Consider the following 13,878-nt stretch of genomic DNA (forward strand, 5'->3'; position numbering starts at 1 on the left):
TCCTTTGCCCCCTTCTTATTCATTCCGGACTCTGAGTCCTTATGTGGAGCCACTCATACTCAGGATGAGGCCCCCTTCCCCTGTTAGAACTTTCTGGAAACGTCCAAATGTCTATGCCTAGAGGTGTGTCTCTGAGAGATGCTCAGTCCAGGCAGGCTGACCGTGTAGATTAGCCATCACACCTCGGAAGGCAGGCCAGCTGGCTCTCACCAGCAAACTCGCTGAGCACTTGACTCACTGCAGGCGCCAGGGTGGGAAACAAAACCATGAAGAGGAATGAGCCACAGTCTCTGCCTTCTAGGAACTCAGTCGTGACAGTGCTATGTGCATAGAGACTGCTAATAAGCAGCCAATGGGTGGTTCCATTTAAATGTCCTGGTGGTCCTATGAAATCACAGAAGGAAACGAAACATTTATGTCACAAATGATGCTTGTGAGGGCACCAAAAGACCTCTCCTTTAAATGCAGATACAGCCCGCCATCACTTCTGTAGGAAGGACTTAAAGTACAGTTTGAAGACAGGTAGCAAGAATCTCTTATAATAGGTAAGATGTTTTAGTGGCTCATTATGAATAAGCGAAGTGTCTGGGCAAGACCAGAAGCTTTGGAACTCTCACGATTTTGCCCACGGCCTTGGCAAAGTGCAATGATTTATCAGTGGCTTGTTCTTCTTATTTGTAAAATGGAGATAGTACAAAACTATTATTCATGCTTCATAGTGGAAAAAAAAAAAGTCCCTGGAGACAGGAAATGTAAAAGCCACATTAGAGGAGTGCTTAATAATTCAGAACGCGGTGTGGAAGACAATCAGCCGTCCTTCACTCTCTGTGCCTAGGCGTTCTCAAGGAGCCCAGTGCCAAAGTCCATTAGTGCTGGAAACGGGCATCGATGTGACGGTTGGGTCCCTGGGGCTGAACCTCTGAAATCAGATGGGTAACAGGAAGGCAGGAAGCTACTAGAGTCTGCTGCTTTGATTCCAGTCGGCCGCACCAAATAAAAATTTTCCTGACACCTTCCCTTTAGAGTCTTCTGTTTGCTCGGTTGTCTTAAATGGCGAATGCCTTTCACACGAAAGGTTGCTGCGATTCTGAAAGTGCTAATGAACGCCGGCCTCGATGCTCGCTGTTCTTGATGTCAAAGCATGATAACCGAGGCTGGGCAGGCCCGGTGCAACGCTGTGACGTACTGTCTGGGTGAACGCAGAAAGTGCCTCGGTATATCGAGGTCCTTATTCTCTGTCCATAAAGTATGGTGCCATCTCCCAGGGAAGAGGAGATGCGGGATGGAAGCTCTGACCTCAAAATGACCCCAAAGGCACACGTATTAAAGGGTTGGTCTCCAAACTGCAGCATCACTGGGCGACCTTAGGAGATAGCACCTAGTGGGAGATTGCTGGGGATATGCTTTGAAGGGGTTCTTGGAAACCCAACCCTTCCTGTTTCCCTCTTTGCTTTTGACTACTGTGCAGCAAACAGGCTTCCTCTGTTGTGTCCTGCCACAATGCACTGCCTGGTCACAGACCCGAAGGCAATGGGACCAAGTGACCCTGCACTGGAGCCACGAGCTAAAATAAACCTTTCTTCCTTATGAGCCGGTCTGCCGGGCATTTTATCCCAGTGACAGAAGACTAATGAGAGGAGGAACAGCCAAGGAGATAAAGAATTGGACACCAGGCCTAACAAAAAGCAAAGAATTGCAGCCATTCGGTAAACTTCAAACAGTATTAACTGCGAAGCTTTCAGAATAATGATTGGGGACAGAACTGCACAGAGTGTGTGACAAAGGACATAGGACCACTTGTCCGGCTGACTTGGGACCAATGGATTGATGAAAGCCTCTTTAGTTAGGCCCAGTATTTATTCCACACGGTGCAACAGTGCCCTCTAGTGACAGAGAGGTGAAGCTGCTCCAGGAGCAGGAGGCACACAAGAGAAAGAAAAATGCAAATCCTCCCGGACTTGGTAAGACTCACTAGAGTTATCATATCAAAGAGCAATCTTTACCTATGAGTCACCTTCAAAGACGCGACACGAGACAGGGAAGATCAATAGGATCATCAGGATTCGCTGCTACGCTGGAGGCTGCCTCTTTGCTCATTGCATTGTTTATCCAGGAAAGAAAAATCAGGACTCTTTTCAGACGCATTAAATGTGACAGACAGGGAAGGAACGCTGGTGTCCCACCTGGGGGTTTGATTGGATAGCAGGAAGGGTCTGAGCTGTGTGTGTCACTCACTCTGTGAAAAGCTTACAAACCACATATTTCTGTGAATGTCAAGGTCTCCTTCCTGGGTGCCTGAGGGGCGTGACAGGATGTGCGTGACATGAGAGACTCTGGAATGCTCCACACAGCACTACTCCAGACAGTAGTGGTGACTGCTGTCCTTTTTCTGTTGTTCCAAGGACCCCAAGATGGGGGAAAGAAATGCTGTGAGGTTTGGAATATACCCGCACTCATTTCTTCTTGTGATATTCTACCAATCAATTATATCATCGTTTTAAGGCAAAGTTTCCTGGTCCTAGGCTAGCCAAGAATATAGCAGTTAGCCCAGGCTGCCCTTGAACTCACAGCACTTCTTTCAGAGCTCTTGGGATTGACCAGAACTTGACCATAAGCTTGTAGTCTTATGGACTTAGGATGATACTGAAAGGAAATATAGTTAGAAACTCAGCTAAGAGGCAGACCTGAGACTGTCCAAACCACCCTCAAGGATGTGTGCGCATGTCAAGACAGATGAAGTGCTCACTCCAGGCAGGGCCATGACTCTCCTCCGATGTTCTCAGCCAATATGGATGCAGACCCAAATGCTTCACACTAGAGCTACAGTGCTAGCTTGCTAACAGTGACCCCACAGGTAAACACTGTTCACTGCTAATCAGCCGATTGAATGTGTCAGATCCTGAGCCAGGCTCAGAGTACTCTGAGAGGTGTTCTTATTCTAATATCCTAAAGTTGGCTCAAAAGGAGTCGGCAGAGAAAAAGAAAAGTAGCTCTCTGGGTACAGACAACCGGGGTGTTCCCTGGAGGTAACTGCCGGAGTCTGAGGTAAAGGGCCCCACGTGCCCTCGATGCAGAAAGAGTTGGTGCTACACACCTTCTCGTGGTATGGTCCTAAGACAATCCAGCCGCAGAACGTGTACCCCAGGTAGATCATCCCAGCACAAGCACAGAACCGGAGGACCTTGGGCAGTGAGGCTTGCATGGTTAAAATGAGCACCTGGAAGACAAAGGTGTGGATGGCCCGGGCTCCGAGGATGAGAACCCCAGTCAATCACAATGGCACTTGCGAGAGCTTACATTGTAGGTCTGAAAGTAACCCAGATATCTGATGACTCCAACCCAGACGAAGAGCGTGGACGTCCCCAGCAAGATGCTGCACAGGTCATAGTTTGTGAGGTTCTGGGGAGGAAAAGAAAACAGCTGAGCCGTGCCCCCAGAGTGCTTGGCTTGCTCACCCCCCTTTAACAGATGAGAAAAACTGACTGCCCCCACCTATGTCTGTCACCCAGTACTTGGGAGGCTGAGACTACAGAATCGACATGCATTTCCAAGGCCAGCCTGGGCTACATAGTAACTTCTAGGCCAGCATGGACTTCAGAGTGAAACCCTGTTTCAAAGCAAAAGTGAAGAAGAGGCAGAAGAAGAGGCAGAAGGAGGAGGAAAAAGAAGAAGAAGGGGAGGAGAAGAGGGGAGGGGGAGGGGAAGAAAGAAGAGGAAAGCCTCAAATATTTGGTTTTTATTTTATTTTAACATTTTAATTGTGAACTTAAATTTTTTCCCAAATAACATTCTAAAATAAAACTTGCATTTGCCACTGACCTAGGCATGAAAGGGCCTGGTGTTTGGCACAGAACAAGCAATGTAGTCCAACGATTTTCAGAAGCAAACCGCAGAGTGATTTACAGACATAGTTTCTGCTCTCAAGAGATCCCAGGCTTCATTGAAGAGACAAACAACCATTTAGTATAATATGCTAAATTCAATGAGAGATGCATGCGTTGGCCACATGTCACAGAGGCCCTCCCATGGGTGTGACCTGGAGCTAAGCTGGTCACACAGCACAGACTCGAGAGGAGTCTACAGGTGTACGGACAGAGTCCGAACACATGCCCGGGCTGAGGTCTGGTGTGTGGAATGACAGGACAGAAGCCAGAGATGAATGAGGGGGACCCCAGAGGCCATGATGAGGTGGAGGTCACTTCATCTTAAGTAGATCCTGGAAGGCAGAACACTTGTAACAGCAAGATGGGCACTTTCAGGAAGACTGCCCAGCCACTGTGCGGCTGGATCTGTGGGATATAAGGCTAAAGTGAGAAACATAAACAAAGATGCTAAGGCAGGCCAGGTCAGAGAGGAAGCCAGCCCGAGGTAGCTGGAACAGAGACAGGGAGACACTGTAGCCATGAGGAGGGCAGCTTTGTGAGACTGATGTAGAACAGAGAAGAGAACTGTTGAGAGAGTCAGTCCAGTTGTGAGAACAAACCAACCAACGTATGCAACTGGTCAGACCATGGAGACACTCAAGAACTGTGGATCCCTCCGCCATCGGGGCCCACAGCATCTGAGATGCCCCCACACCTGCCAATGGCTCTTCAGGTATGTTCAGACTCTCTCTCTCTCTCTCTCTCTCTCTCTCTCTCTCTCTCTCTCTCTCACACACACACACACACACACACCACTGGTTCTTCAGGTGTGCTTAGGAGAAAGGTCTTCTCTGTGTACCAGTACACAGGCAAATAGATATACATTGAAAAATGACTACACACAAAGCCCATCTCTCAGTCTCCCCAAACTTAATTCCTGTTCGAATGATGCTGCCATGCATTTCCGGAGGAAGGCCACAGGACGCCGCCTTCCACAGTGCACTCTTCCTGGGGAAGAACATGAAGCGGCCTTGTGCAATGGATGAGAGAAAAGAGAAAACACGGGAAGCAGGCTAGTCCCCAGAAAGATTCCGTGTCTTACAGCACCGGAGGTCATCTGAGAGAATATAAGACTCTAGATGTCACTGACCTTGGCTTTGATTTCCATCTTCAGTATGGACCCAATTATTGTCATGAGGTCGCTGATAGTGACCAGGACGTACCATCCGTTGACAAACTCCCACTGATCCGCGTCACACACTCGCTGTTTGTACTTCTCCAGGAAGAAGTTTAGAAATCTCTGCGGCAAACAGTTAAAAGGCACGTCTTACAAATCACACTGCCCTCCGGAGGCAGAAGACAAGAGCGAACAGTTCCAAGATGGCAGATCTACCTCACAGGGAGACACAGTGCCACATGCTGAGTCGCACTGTCTAGTCCCCTGTGAGCAAGCGTTCGAACATCTGCTAAATTAACTCAAACACTGAGTGTATACGCTGTCCCTCCAACAGCTATAACCCAGAGTGTGCTCCAAATACTGCAAGCGATGCCCTCATCCAAGCTGACGGATGGCTGCCCCTTGAACTAGGGTCCTTTTGCAGTCCAGGATGAGGGCACTGTGTCCCTGACCTTGGCAGAGAGGAACTCAACCTTGGATTCAGAATATCTAGAGGGTTGGAAGGCAGACATGAAGTAGATGTTTACAAAGTTAAAGATGGAGAGATGTCTACTTAAGAGCACTCACTGGTTGTTCTTCCGGAGGACCTAGGTTCAACTCCCAGCACACACATGGCAGCTCACAACTGTCTGTAGCTCCCGTTTCAGGAGATCTTATGCCCTCTCCTGCCCTCTGGGGGCACTGCATGCACATGGTACACAGACACGTGTGCAAAACACTCAGACACAAAATAAGAAAATAAATAAATGCAAAAAGAGCTGGGCAGTGGTGGGGCATGCCTTTAATCCCAGCACTTGGGAGGCAGAGTGAGTTCCAGGAGAGCCAGGGCTACACAGAGAAACCTTGTCTCGAAGAAACAAACAAACAAACAAACAAAAAACAATAAACGCAAAAAAAAAATTGAAGCCAAAGTGAAAGTAGAGATCAAAGAAAATAGGTCATGGGCTACTTTCTGCTCTGAAGATCGTATTTCAGTGTCTTCCCGTGTCCCCTGACCCGGTGGGAACCTAGACTCCGGCCTCACGCCAGGATAACACACACAGTAAGCTGAAGTCATACGTTCTCCTGAAAAACCATGCTCAAAGAGGCAAAAAGTTACAAAGTCACTATTTAGGAAATCACATCTAATTATTTGTGTTTCATTATAACCCATTTGCTGCCGCCTCCTCAAAGTGAACTCTGATCGAAGACAAAAGACGGAACCCACACATGCTTTTAGGATCATCCCTGAAATAAAATGTTTATTCTGGAAACTTCTAGAGGCTTGAGAGATCACCACAAATACCTGTACTTGTTAGCTCAATTTTAAGCATAATGATTATCTGACCCTTGTGAAATGACTAAAACCTTCTTCCTAAAAATTTGATGTATGTATATGTGCATGTATGTTCTCATGCACATGGATGTACGTGCACATACATGTAGAGGCCAGATGTAGAAGCCAGGTGTCTTTTTCAACCACTCTCCACCTTAAATTGCTTGTTAGTTTGTTTTTTAAACAATGTCTCTCACTGTGATGGTTTGTATATGCTCTGCCCAGGGAGTGGCATTATTAGAGGGCATAGCCCTGTTGGAGTAGGTGTGGCCCTGTTGAAGTAGATGTGGTCCTGTTGGAGTAGGTGTGGTCCTGTTGGAGTGAGTATGGCCCTATTGGAGTAGATGTGGCCCTGTTGGAGTGGGTGTGGCCCTGTTGGAGTAGGTGTGGCCCTGTAGGAGTAGGTGTGGCCCTATAGGAGTAGGTGGGGAGCTGTAGGAGTAGGTGTGGCCCTGTTGGAGTGGGTGTGGCCCTGTTGGAATGGGTGTGGCCCTGTTTGGGGTAGATGTGGCCCTGTTGGAGTGAGTATATAGGAGTAGGTGTGACCCTATAGGAGTAGGTGTGGCCCTGTTGGAGTGGGTGTGGCCCTGTTGGATGGTTGTGGCCCTGTTGGAGTGGGTGTGGCCCTGTTGGAATAGGTATGTCACTGTGGATGTGGACTTTAAGACCCTAGGATGGGGACCCTAGCTGCCTGGAAGTCAGGATTCTGCTAGGAGCCTTCAGATGAAGATGTAGAACTCTCAGCTCCTCTTGCACCATGACTGCCTGGATGCTGCCATGTTGTTCCCTTGATTTAGACAAATGCAGGCTATAAGCTGAGTGGAGGGAGAACGGGAAGAGCCTTCTTACCTTCCTCAGCCTCAGAGCAAGAATGATAGATCTTGTGCACAGGATAAGAGATGCCAGGCAGATCATGATGACAAACACGTCAAACACCAGGACATAGTGCGTGCTTCTCTGAACTGCGGGACAAGGCAGAATGCAGATGTTAAGCAGGCCTGGCACAGATTATGGAGAATAATCTTTTCAGCAAACGTCAGTCTGAAGGTAAACACAAAGATAAAAAGCAAAAATCTTTTTCTCTTGTTAAAACCGTAACCATCAGAAGCAATAGCATACCGCACTCAATCAGAAGTTTGCAGACAAGCTAACACACCCTGGAGAGAAGGGCCACACATTTACAAACATAGGCTGTGTTAATCAGTGCACTTAAGTTCTTTATAAATATTTACTACAGAACAGAATTCAACAGAATGCAATCCCTTTGGGCTCCAGTCAGAAGAGGCCACTACAACCTACATTGCTTCACACAGCGGCACAGATAATGAGTCCCCCTTATTAATAAGAGAGCAAATCTAAATGCCACACGGAGAGGGCTTCCCCCTCTCCCCCCCCCCCCAGTGCTCCTCTGCTTCAGGGTACACTGTCCCACCAGAGTGCCAGTCTGAAATGCCTTTCCTGCCTGTCGACACCCAGGAAGTAACTCCAGGACTGAGAGGTGAGCGGCTGAGTGGAGGAAGGCTGGTGTTTCCTTTGGAACACACAGCGGCAGGAGAGTGTGCCTGACAGAGGCTGGTCTGTAAGCGTAGCTGCCCTCAGACTGCACGGTCCCACATTCAGGCCGCTGCCCTCCCCAGCCTCGCAGTGACTGCACTGGCCTCCCTCTTGCTTCTATTCCTGCCTGAGGAACTGTCCACAAGCCGTGCACACATGCACTTGGCCAAGACAGTGCTCCACATACACCTGCTCAAAGGATTTGTTTTGGGGGATCAAGTTTCAGATTTTTCTTTCTATTGGTTAATTCTGCTGCTTGGTGTTTATATAATGGATTCTGATCTTATGCCCGTCTTTTCAGCTCCCTCTCTTTCTTATCAATACCTACTCCCCTTCTCAGATTCATGGTCTGGTTTGTGACCCATCTGTGTGACCATTGGCCAGAACTATGTTGGAAGCCTGGTGGTCATGAATGGGCACCCAACTGAAGGCAGTAGTTTCGGCTTCACTGAGTCTGTGTTGTGTGCCGTTCATCGGTGTGCGATAGGTCCCCGAGCCTCTCCTCCACCCGTGTCTGACTGTCCACATGCCCGCTCTCGTGCATTCCCAGGGAAGGCCTTTGACCCGCAGCTGCCAAGTCTGAGGCTACGGCTTGCCTAGAAGACGCCTTTTCACAGCCTCCCTCCCTTTCCCTCCACAGCCTCCTTCTCCCACTCCTCCTCTCTCTGCTTCTTGGTTGCAGGTTAAGGTGTGAGCCCTCGGCTTAGTTCTCCATGTCTGCAGTCTGCTGCCACGTCTGTCTGTCATGATGGACTCTCATCTCGTAAGCCCAAATAAACTCCTCCTTCTCCAGGTCACCTTGGTCATGGTGTTTTATTGCAGCAGCAGACAAGCAACTATCACAATAACCTATGCTGAATGGGAACTAGTGGGAATTCTCCTGCCTCAGTGTCTCAAGTATTGGCAACATCCAGCAGCCATTGATGTCTTAATCCACTGAAGCGTCTTGCCTTACAGAAAGGTCTTCCATATCTGAGGCTGGAAAACACTGGTTTGGAAATATGCCCTGCCACTCTGACTAGGGACAGTCCACACCCACTCACTCCACCCTCCCAGAGACCCGTGTGCATAGACACTCTACCACGGTCTGCCTGAGATCAGGGCTGTGACTCAGGGCTATCCAAGCTTGCCATCCTCAACCCTGAATGAATAAACACCATCACACACCCCATCAGAGGGAGCCCCACCCACCCATTCTTCTAAAGCCTCGTGTGGCTGGCTATAAACTATACTATATAAAATATAAGTGCTGGAGACCAGAAGCTCACTCGGAGAAGACTCCCCAGAAAGCAGATGAGGTGTGTCTATGGATGTGGATGCTGCCTGTTCTTGCTTTGAGGAAATGTGGATATTTGTAGATAATGCCAAGAGAATGAAGCAGCAGCCGGGAAGCCGGGTGGGTGAGCAGAGGGGAACATCAGAATACTTGGAAAACAGCGCCTAGTGCCCACCAGATGGCGCCTCTGAGCTCTCCTAGGCAGAGCCTCTCAATCCACCAGTGCCCACCAGATGGCGCCTCTGAGCTCTCCTAGGCAGAGCCGCTCAATCCACCAGTGCCCACCAGATGGCGCCTCTGAGCTCTCCTAGGCAGAGCCGCTCAATCCACACAGCTTCAAATGGAAGAGGCTGCATAACCCATCTCCTAAACTGGCTTCTAAACCTCAGGTTTTCAGTGATTTCACAACCCCTCTCTTTATTTTAAATGCATGTTTTCCCAGTGATGAGATCGAGTCTTTCTTTCTTTCTTCCTTCCTTCCTTCCTTCCTTCCTTCCTTCCTTCCTTCCTTCCTTCCTTCCTTCCTTTCTTTCTTTCTTTCTTCTTGCTTTTTTGTTCCTCATTTTATTTAATTTTTTATTAGATATTTTCTTTATTTACACTTCAAATGTTATCCCCTTTCTGGTTTCCCCTCCAAAAACGCCCTATCCCATCCCCTCCCTTCCTCCTGCTCACTAACTCACCCACTGCCGCTTCCCTGTCCTGGCATTCCCCTACATTGGGACATCGAGCTTTTTCGGGGCCAAGGGCCTCTCCTCCCTTTGATGTCCAACAAGACCATCCTCTGTTACACATGCAGCTGGAGCCATGGATCCCTCCATGTGTTCTCTTTGGTTGGTGGTTTAGTCCCTGGGAGCTCTGAGGTACTGGTTGGTTCTTGTTGTTGTTCCTCCTATGGGGCTGCAAACCCCTTCAGCTCCTTGGGTCCTTTCTCTAGCTCCTCCATTGGGGACTCTGTGCTCAGTTCAATGGTTGGCTGGGAGCACTCAGCTCTGTATTTGTCGGGTACTGGCAGAGCCTCTCAGGAGACAGCTATATCAGGCTCCTGTCAGCAAGCACTTGATGGCATCCACAGTAGTGTCTGGGTTTGGTGATATTATATGGGGTGGATCTCCAGGTGGGGCAGTCCACAAAGCTCAAGTCCAAGTGGATCAAGGACCTCCACATAAAACCAGACACACTGAATCTAATAAAAAAATAAAGTGGGGAAGACCCTCGAGCACATGAGCACAGGGGAAAATTTCCTGAACAGAAAGCCAACGGCTTATACTCTAAGATCAAGAATTGACTAATGGGACCTCATAAAATTACAAAATTTCTGTAAGGCAAGGGACACTGTCAATAGGACAAAAATGGCAACCAACAAATTGGGAAAAGATCTTTACCAACCCTACATCTGACAGAGGGCTAATACTCAATATATACAAAGAACTCAAGATGTTAGACTCCAGGGAGTCAAATAACCCTATTAAAAATGGGGTACAGAGCTAAACAAAGAATTTTCACCTGAGGAATATCAAATGGCTGAGAAGAACCTAAAGAAATGTCCAACATCCTTAGTTATCAGGGAATGGAAATCAAAACAACCCTGAGATTCCATCTCACACCTGTCAGAATGGCTAAGGTCAAAAACTCAGGAGACAGCAGATGCTGGAGAAGATGTGGAGAAAGAGGAACACTCCTCCACTGCTGGTGGGATTACAAGCTGGTGCAACCACTCTGGAAATCAGTCTCGTTGTTCCTTAGAAAACTGGACATAGTAGTACCTGAGGACCCAGATATAGCACTCCTGGGCATATACCCAGAAGATGCTCCAACATGTAATAAGGACACATGCCCTAGTATGTTCATAGCAGCCTTATTTATAATAGCCAGAAGCTGAAAAGGACCCAGATGTCCCCCAACAGAGAAATTGATAAAAAAAAAATGCGGTACATTTATACAATGGAATACTATTCAGCTATTTAAAACAATGAATTCATGAAATTCTTAGGTAAATTTATAGACCTAGAAAATATCCTGAGTGAGGTAACCTAGTCACAAAAGAACATACACGGTATGCACTCACTGATACGTGGATATTAGCCCAGAAGCTTGGAATACCCAAGATACAATTCACAGATCACATGAAGCTCAAGAAGATGGAACACAAAATTGTGGATACTTTGGTCCCTCTTAGAAGGTGAACAAAACAGCCATGGGAGGAGATACAGAGACAAAGTGCGGAGCAGAGACTGAAGGAGGTGCGGAGCAGAGACTGAAGGAGGGTCTAGTTTCTAAGATGTTGCTTATTTGCACATTTTAGGTCTGTGAGGCATGTGCTTCTCTCTGCTGGCCACACGGGGGAGCAGGAGCTCTTCCGTTCTGTGCACCAGTGCTGGGGATGCATGGTGTGGGAATCATTGTCTGGGGAGCCCTGTAGCTCACTTTGATCTTAGCCTGTTGCAAATCACAGTTTATATACGGCAAAGATTACTTCCTCTCCCCCCCCCCCAAAAAAAACCCATAGCTTCAGTCTTTACTTGGATGTTAGCACTGCCTTCTTGATGCTGTTCTTTGAGTATCTGCTGCGAAATAGAAAATTGATTATATCAGAAGCCAGACAATGTCCTTCCTTTAGAGGAGTGACTGAAACCAAAGCTAGAAATGAAAGAGAACTCTTCAAGATCATTGGCCATTGTACAGCTGGAAAGGAATGAGCCACCGTTGGAATAAAAACCACGTGGCTCATATTTTGTCTTTCCAGTCATCGGGTCCAAGTGAGTTCATTTAGAAGGAGCCCCCAGTTCACCACGCTCAGCGTCCTTCAGAGACATCTCCCTGACCACTCCTAATCAAGACAGGATGCGCATCTCTTACACTCCTCTTTTGAGACAGGGATCCCTGTGCGGCTTAGGCTGGCCCTGAACTCAAAATGTCCCTGTTTCTTCCTGCGTAGCTGAGATTGCAGGTTTCTGAAGCCATACCTAGCTCAACAAGCTTATTTAAGCACGAGGACCATCAGGTGACTGAGCAGATGTCCCCATGTTTACTCAGGATGCTCTCTGGGGCCGCGACTCTTCACCTTTGCCCACGGCTTAGATCAGAGCATACTTCCTCCAAGAATCATTTCATGATTCCCACTCAGCCCTGGTCAAATTTATCATTTCCCTTCTTACTCAAACCTTCTGTTCCTCCCCAGCTATCGCTGCCATAACACTCCAGAGATCTGGTCACGTGGGTCTACCTTGCTAAGGCTTCTCCTCGCTGGAGTCAACTCTGATGACTTCCGTTCCCAGCATTCAGCACTGACACCCTCAATAAAGGCAGCCATTGCTCTTGCTTTGTAGAGAAAAATTCTAAGACAGAGGGGCCAAGCAACAGGTCCAAGCCTCCAGCCATAGCGCACAGAACCAGACTGCAAACCCAGGCTGCAAAGGTGAACTTCGTAAGTCACGGACTCCCAAGAAGCAATAACACCTGCTGACTTGTACTACTCGCTTGGGACTAGCGTTTGAACTGTTTCTCTGAAACCTTTTTCCCACCACCATCCATCCCAATCACGTGGGTTCTCTAGGTCCCCCAAACTTCCCCTAACCCACAAACCACAGGATGAATGGTGCACTTACTAGACCCAGATATGTTCATGTTTTTACATTCTTCTATGTTGGCCTCACTGTTAAAATAGATTTTGATTTTCCCACTGTGGGCTGTGTTGTCGAAGGTAATCTAGAGACAGAAACGAAGAGGTTATAGTCCAACCAGGTAGGGTGGGGTAGGGGTTGCTTACAAAAGTCAGCAGCACCTAGAACTCTGATACAGAGAGATCTTAGGGATGCAAATGGCTCTGCACGTGGGTTCCGGTCCAGCTGCTACTGCTGTGGTAAAACACTGGTCTTAAGCAGCTTGGGGAGGAAAGGGTTATTTCAGCTTATAATTCTAGGTCACACCTCATCTCTAAAAAAAAACGTCACAGCAGGAACTGGAGAGCATGCCACAGAGGAAGTCTGATTCCTGGCTTGCTCATAACCTTCATTTAGCCTGCTTCTTGGTCCAGCCCAGGACTGTCATCCAAGGATAGAAGAGCATCAATCAATAGCCAAGAGAATGTCCCACTGAGAAGCTCACAGGCCAGTGTGGTCTGGGTAATCCTTCCATGGACACACCCTCAGGACACTGCGGGCTGACAGCTGAAGCTAACTGGGAGAATGTATTTATAATTTTGTAATGCTAAAAACTATAGTGTAAAGGATGAAGGTTTTCTGGGGTGCTGGGGATTTGAACTCAGATCCCCATGTTTTATGTATCAAGCCACCTTCCCAACCCAGGAATAGGGTTTTAGAGAATTGGAAAAGGCTCCATCTTCACAGGAAACAGTCTCTCGATCGGGTACCACACCCTCATGGAAGCAGCTCCAGCACAACAATATCTAACATCTGTAGCTGAAGGAATTATCCTCTACTACAAAAGTCCCAGGAAACAGAACAGAGGCAGACATCAAACAAAGACACTTGCCTTATTCTGAAAGAGGTAACAGTCCGGTACCTCTCGGGAATGGACTGCCTGTAAGTCAATTCCTTTGAGGGCAAAGGAGATATCCACTTGCACGAGCCTAAATAAAATACAGCACATGGTATAACTGTCAGCGTCACTATCCGTGCCCCACCCACCACCTCCACCCAGGCCTCCTCTCCTGGGTATTGAGACTTGATGC

General features: G+C 47.9%; 1 protein-coding gene across 3 annotated transcripts in view; it reads right to left on the reverse strand.

Moving 5' to 3' along the window:
• The window catches only part of Mcoln2 (mucolipin TRP cation channel 2), a 51,025-nt gene that overhangs the window by 8,278 nt on the left and 28,869 nt on the right, over positions 1–13,878 (reverse strand). For all 3 annotated transcript variants that reach the window (XM_052179002.1, XM_052179000.1, XM_052179001.1), the window contains exons 6-11: positions 13,680–13,776; positions 12,794–12,893; positions 7,205–7,317; positions 5,014–5,163; positions 3,298–3,399; positions 3,095–3,217 (exon numbers count right to left, since the gene is read on the reverse strand). In XM_052179002.1, coding sequence (XP_052034962.1) covers positions 3,095–3,217; positions 3,298–3,399; positions 5,014–5,163; positions 7,205–7,317; positions 12,794–12,893; positions 13,680–13,776 — 685 coding nt within the window. The remainder of the gene's footprint in view (positions 1–3,094; positions 3,218–3,297; positions 3,400–5,013; positions 5,164–7,204; positions 7,318–12,793; positions 12,894–13,679; positions 13,777–13,878) is intronic.

Source organism: Apodemus sylvaticus, chromosome 4 (assembly GCF_947179515.1).
Source record: "Apodemus sylvaticus chromosome 4, mApoSyl1.1, whole genome shotgun sequence".
In the NCBI taxonomy this organism is placed as follows: Eukaryota; Metazoa; Chordata; class Mammalia; order Rodentia; family Muridae; genus Apodemus; species Apodemus sylvaticus.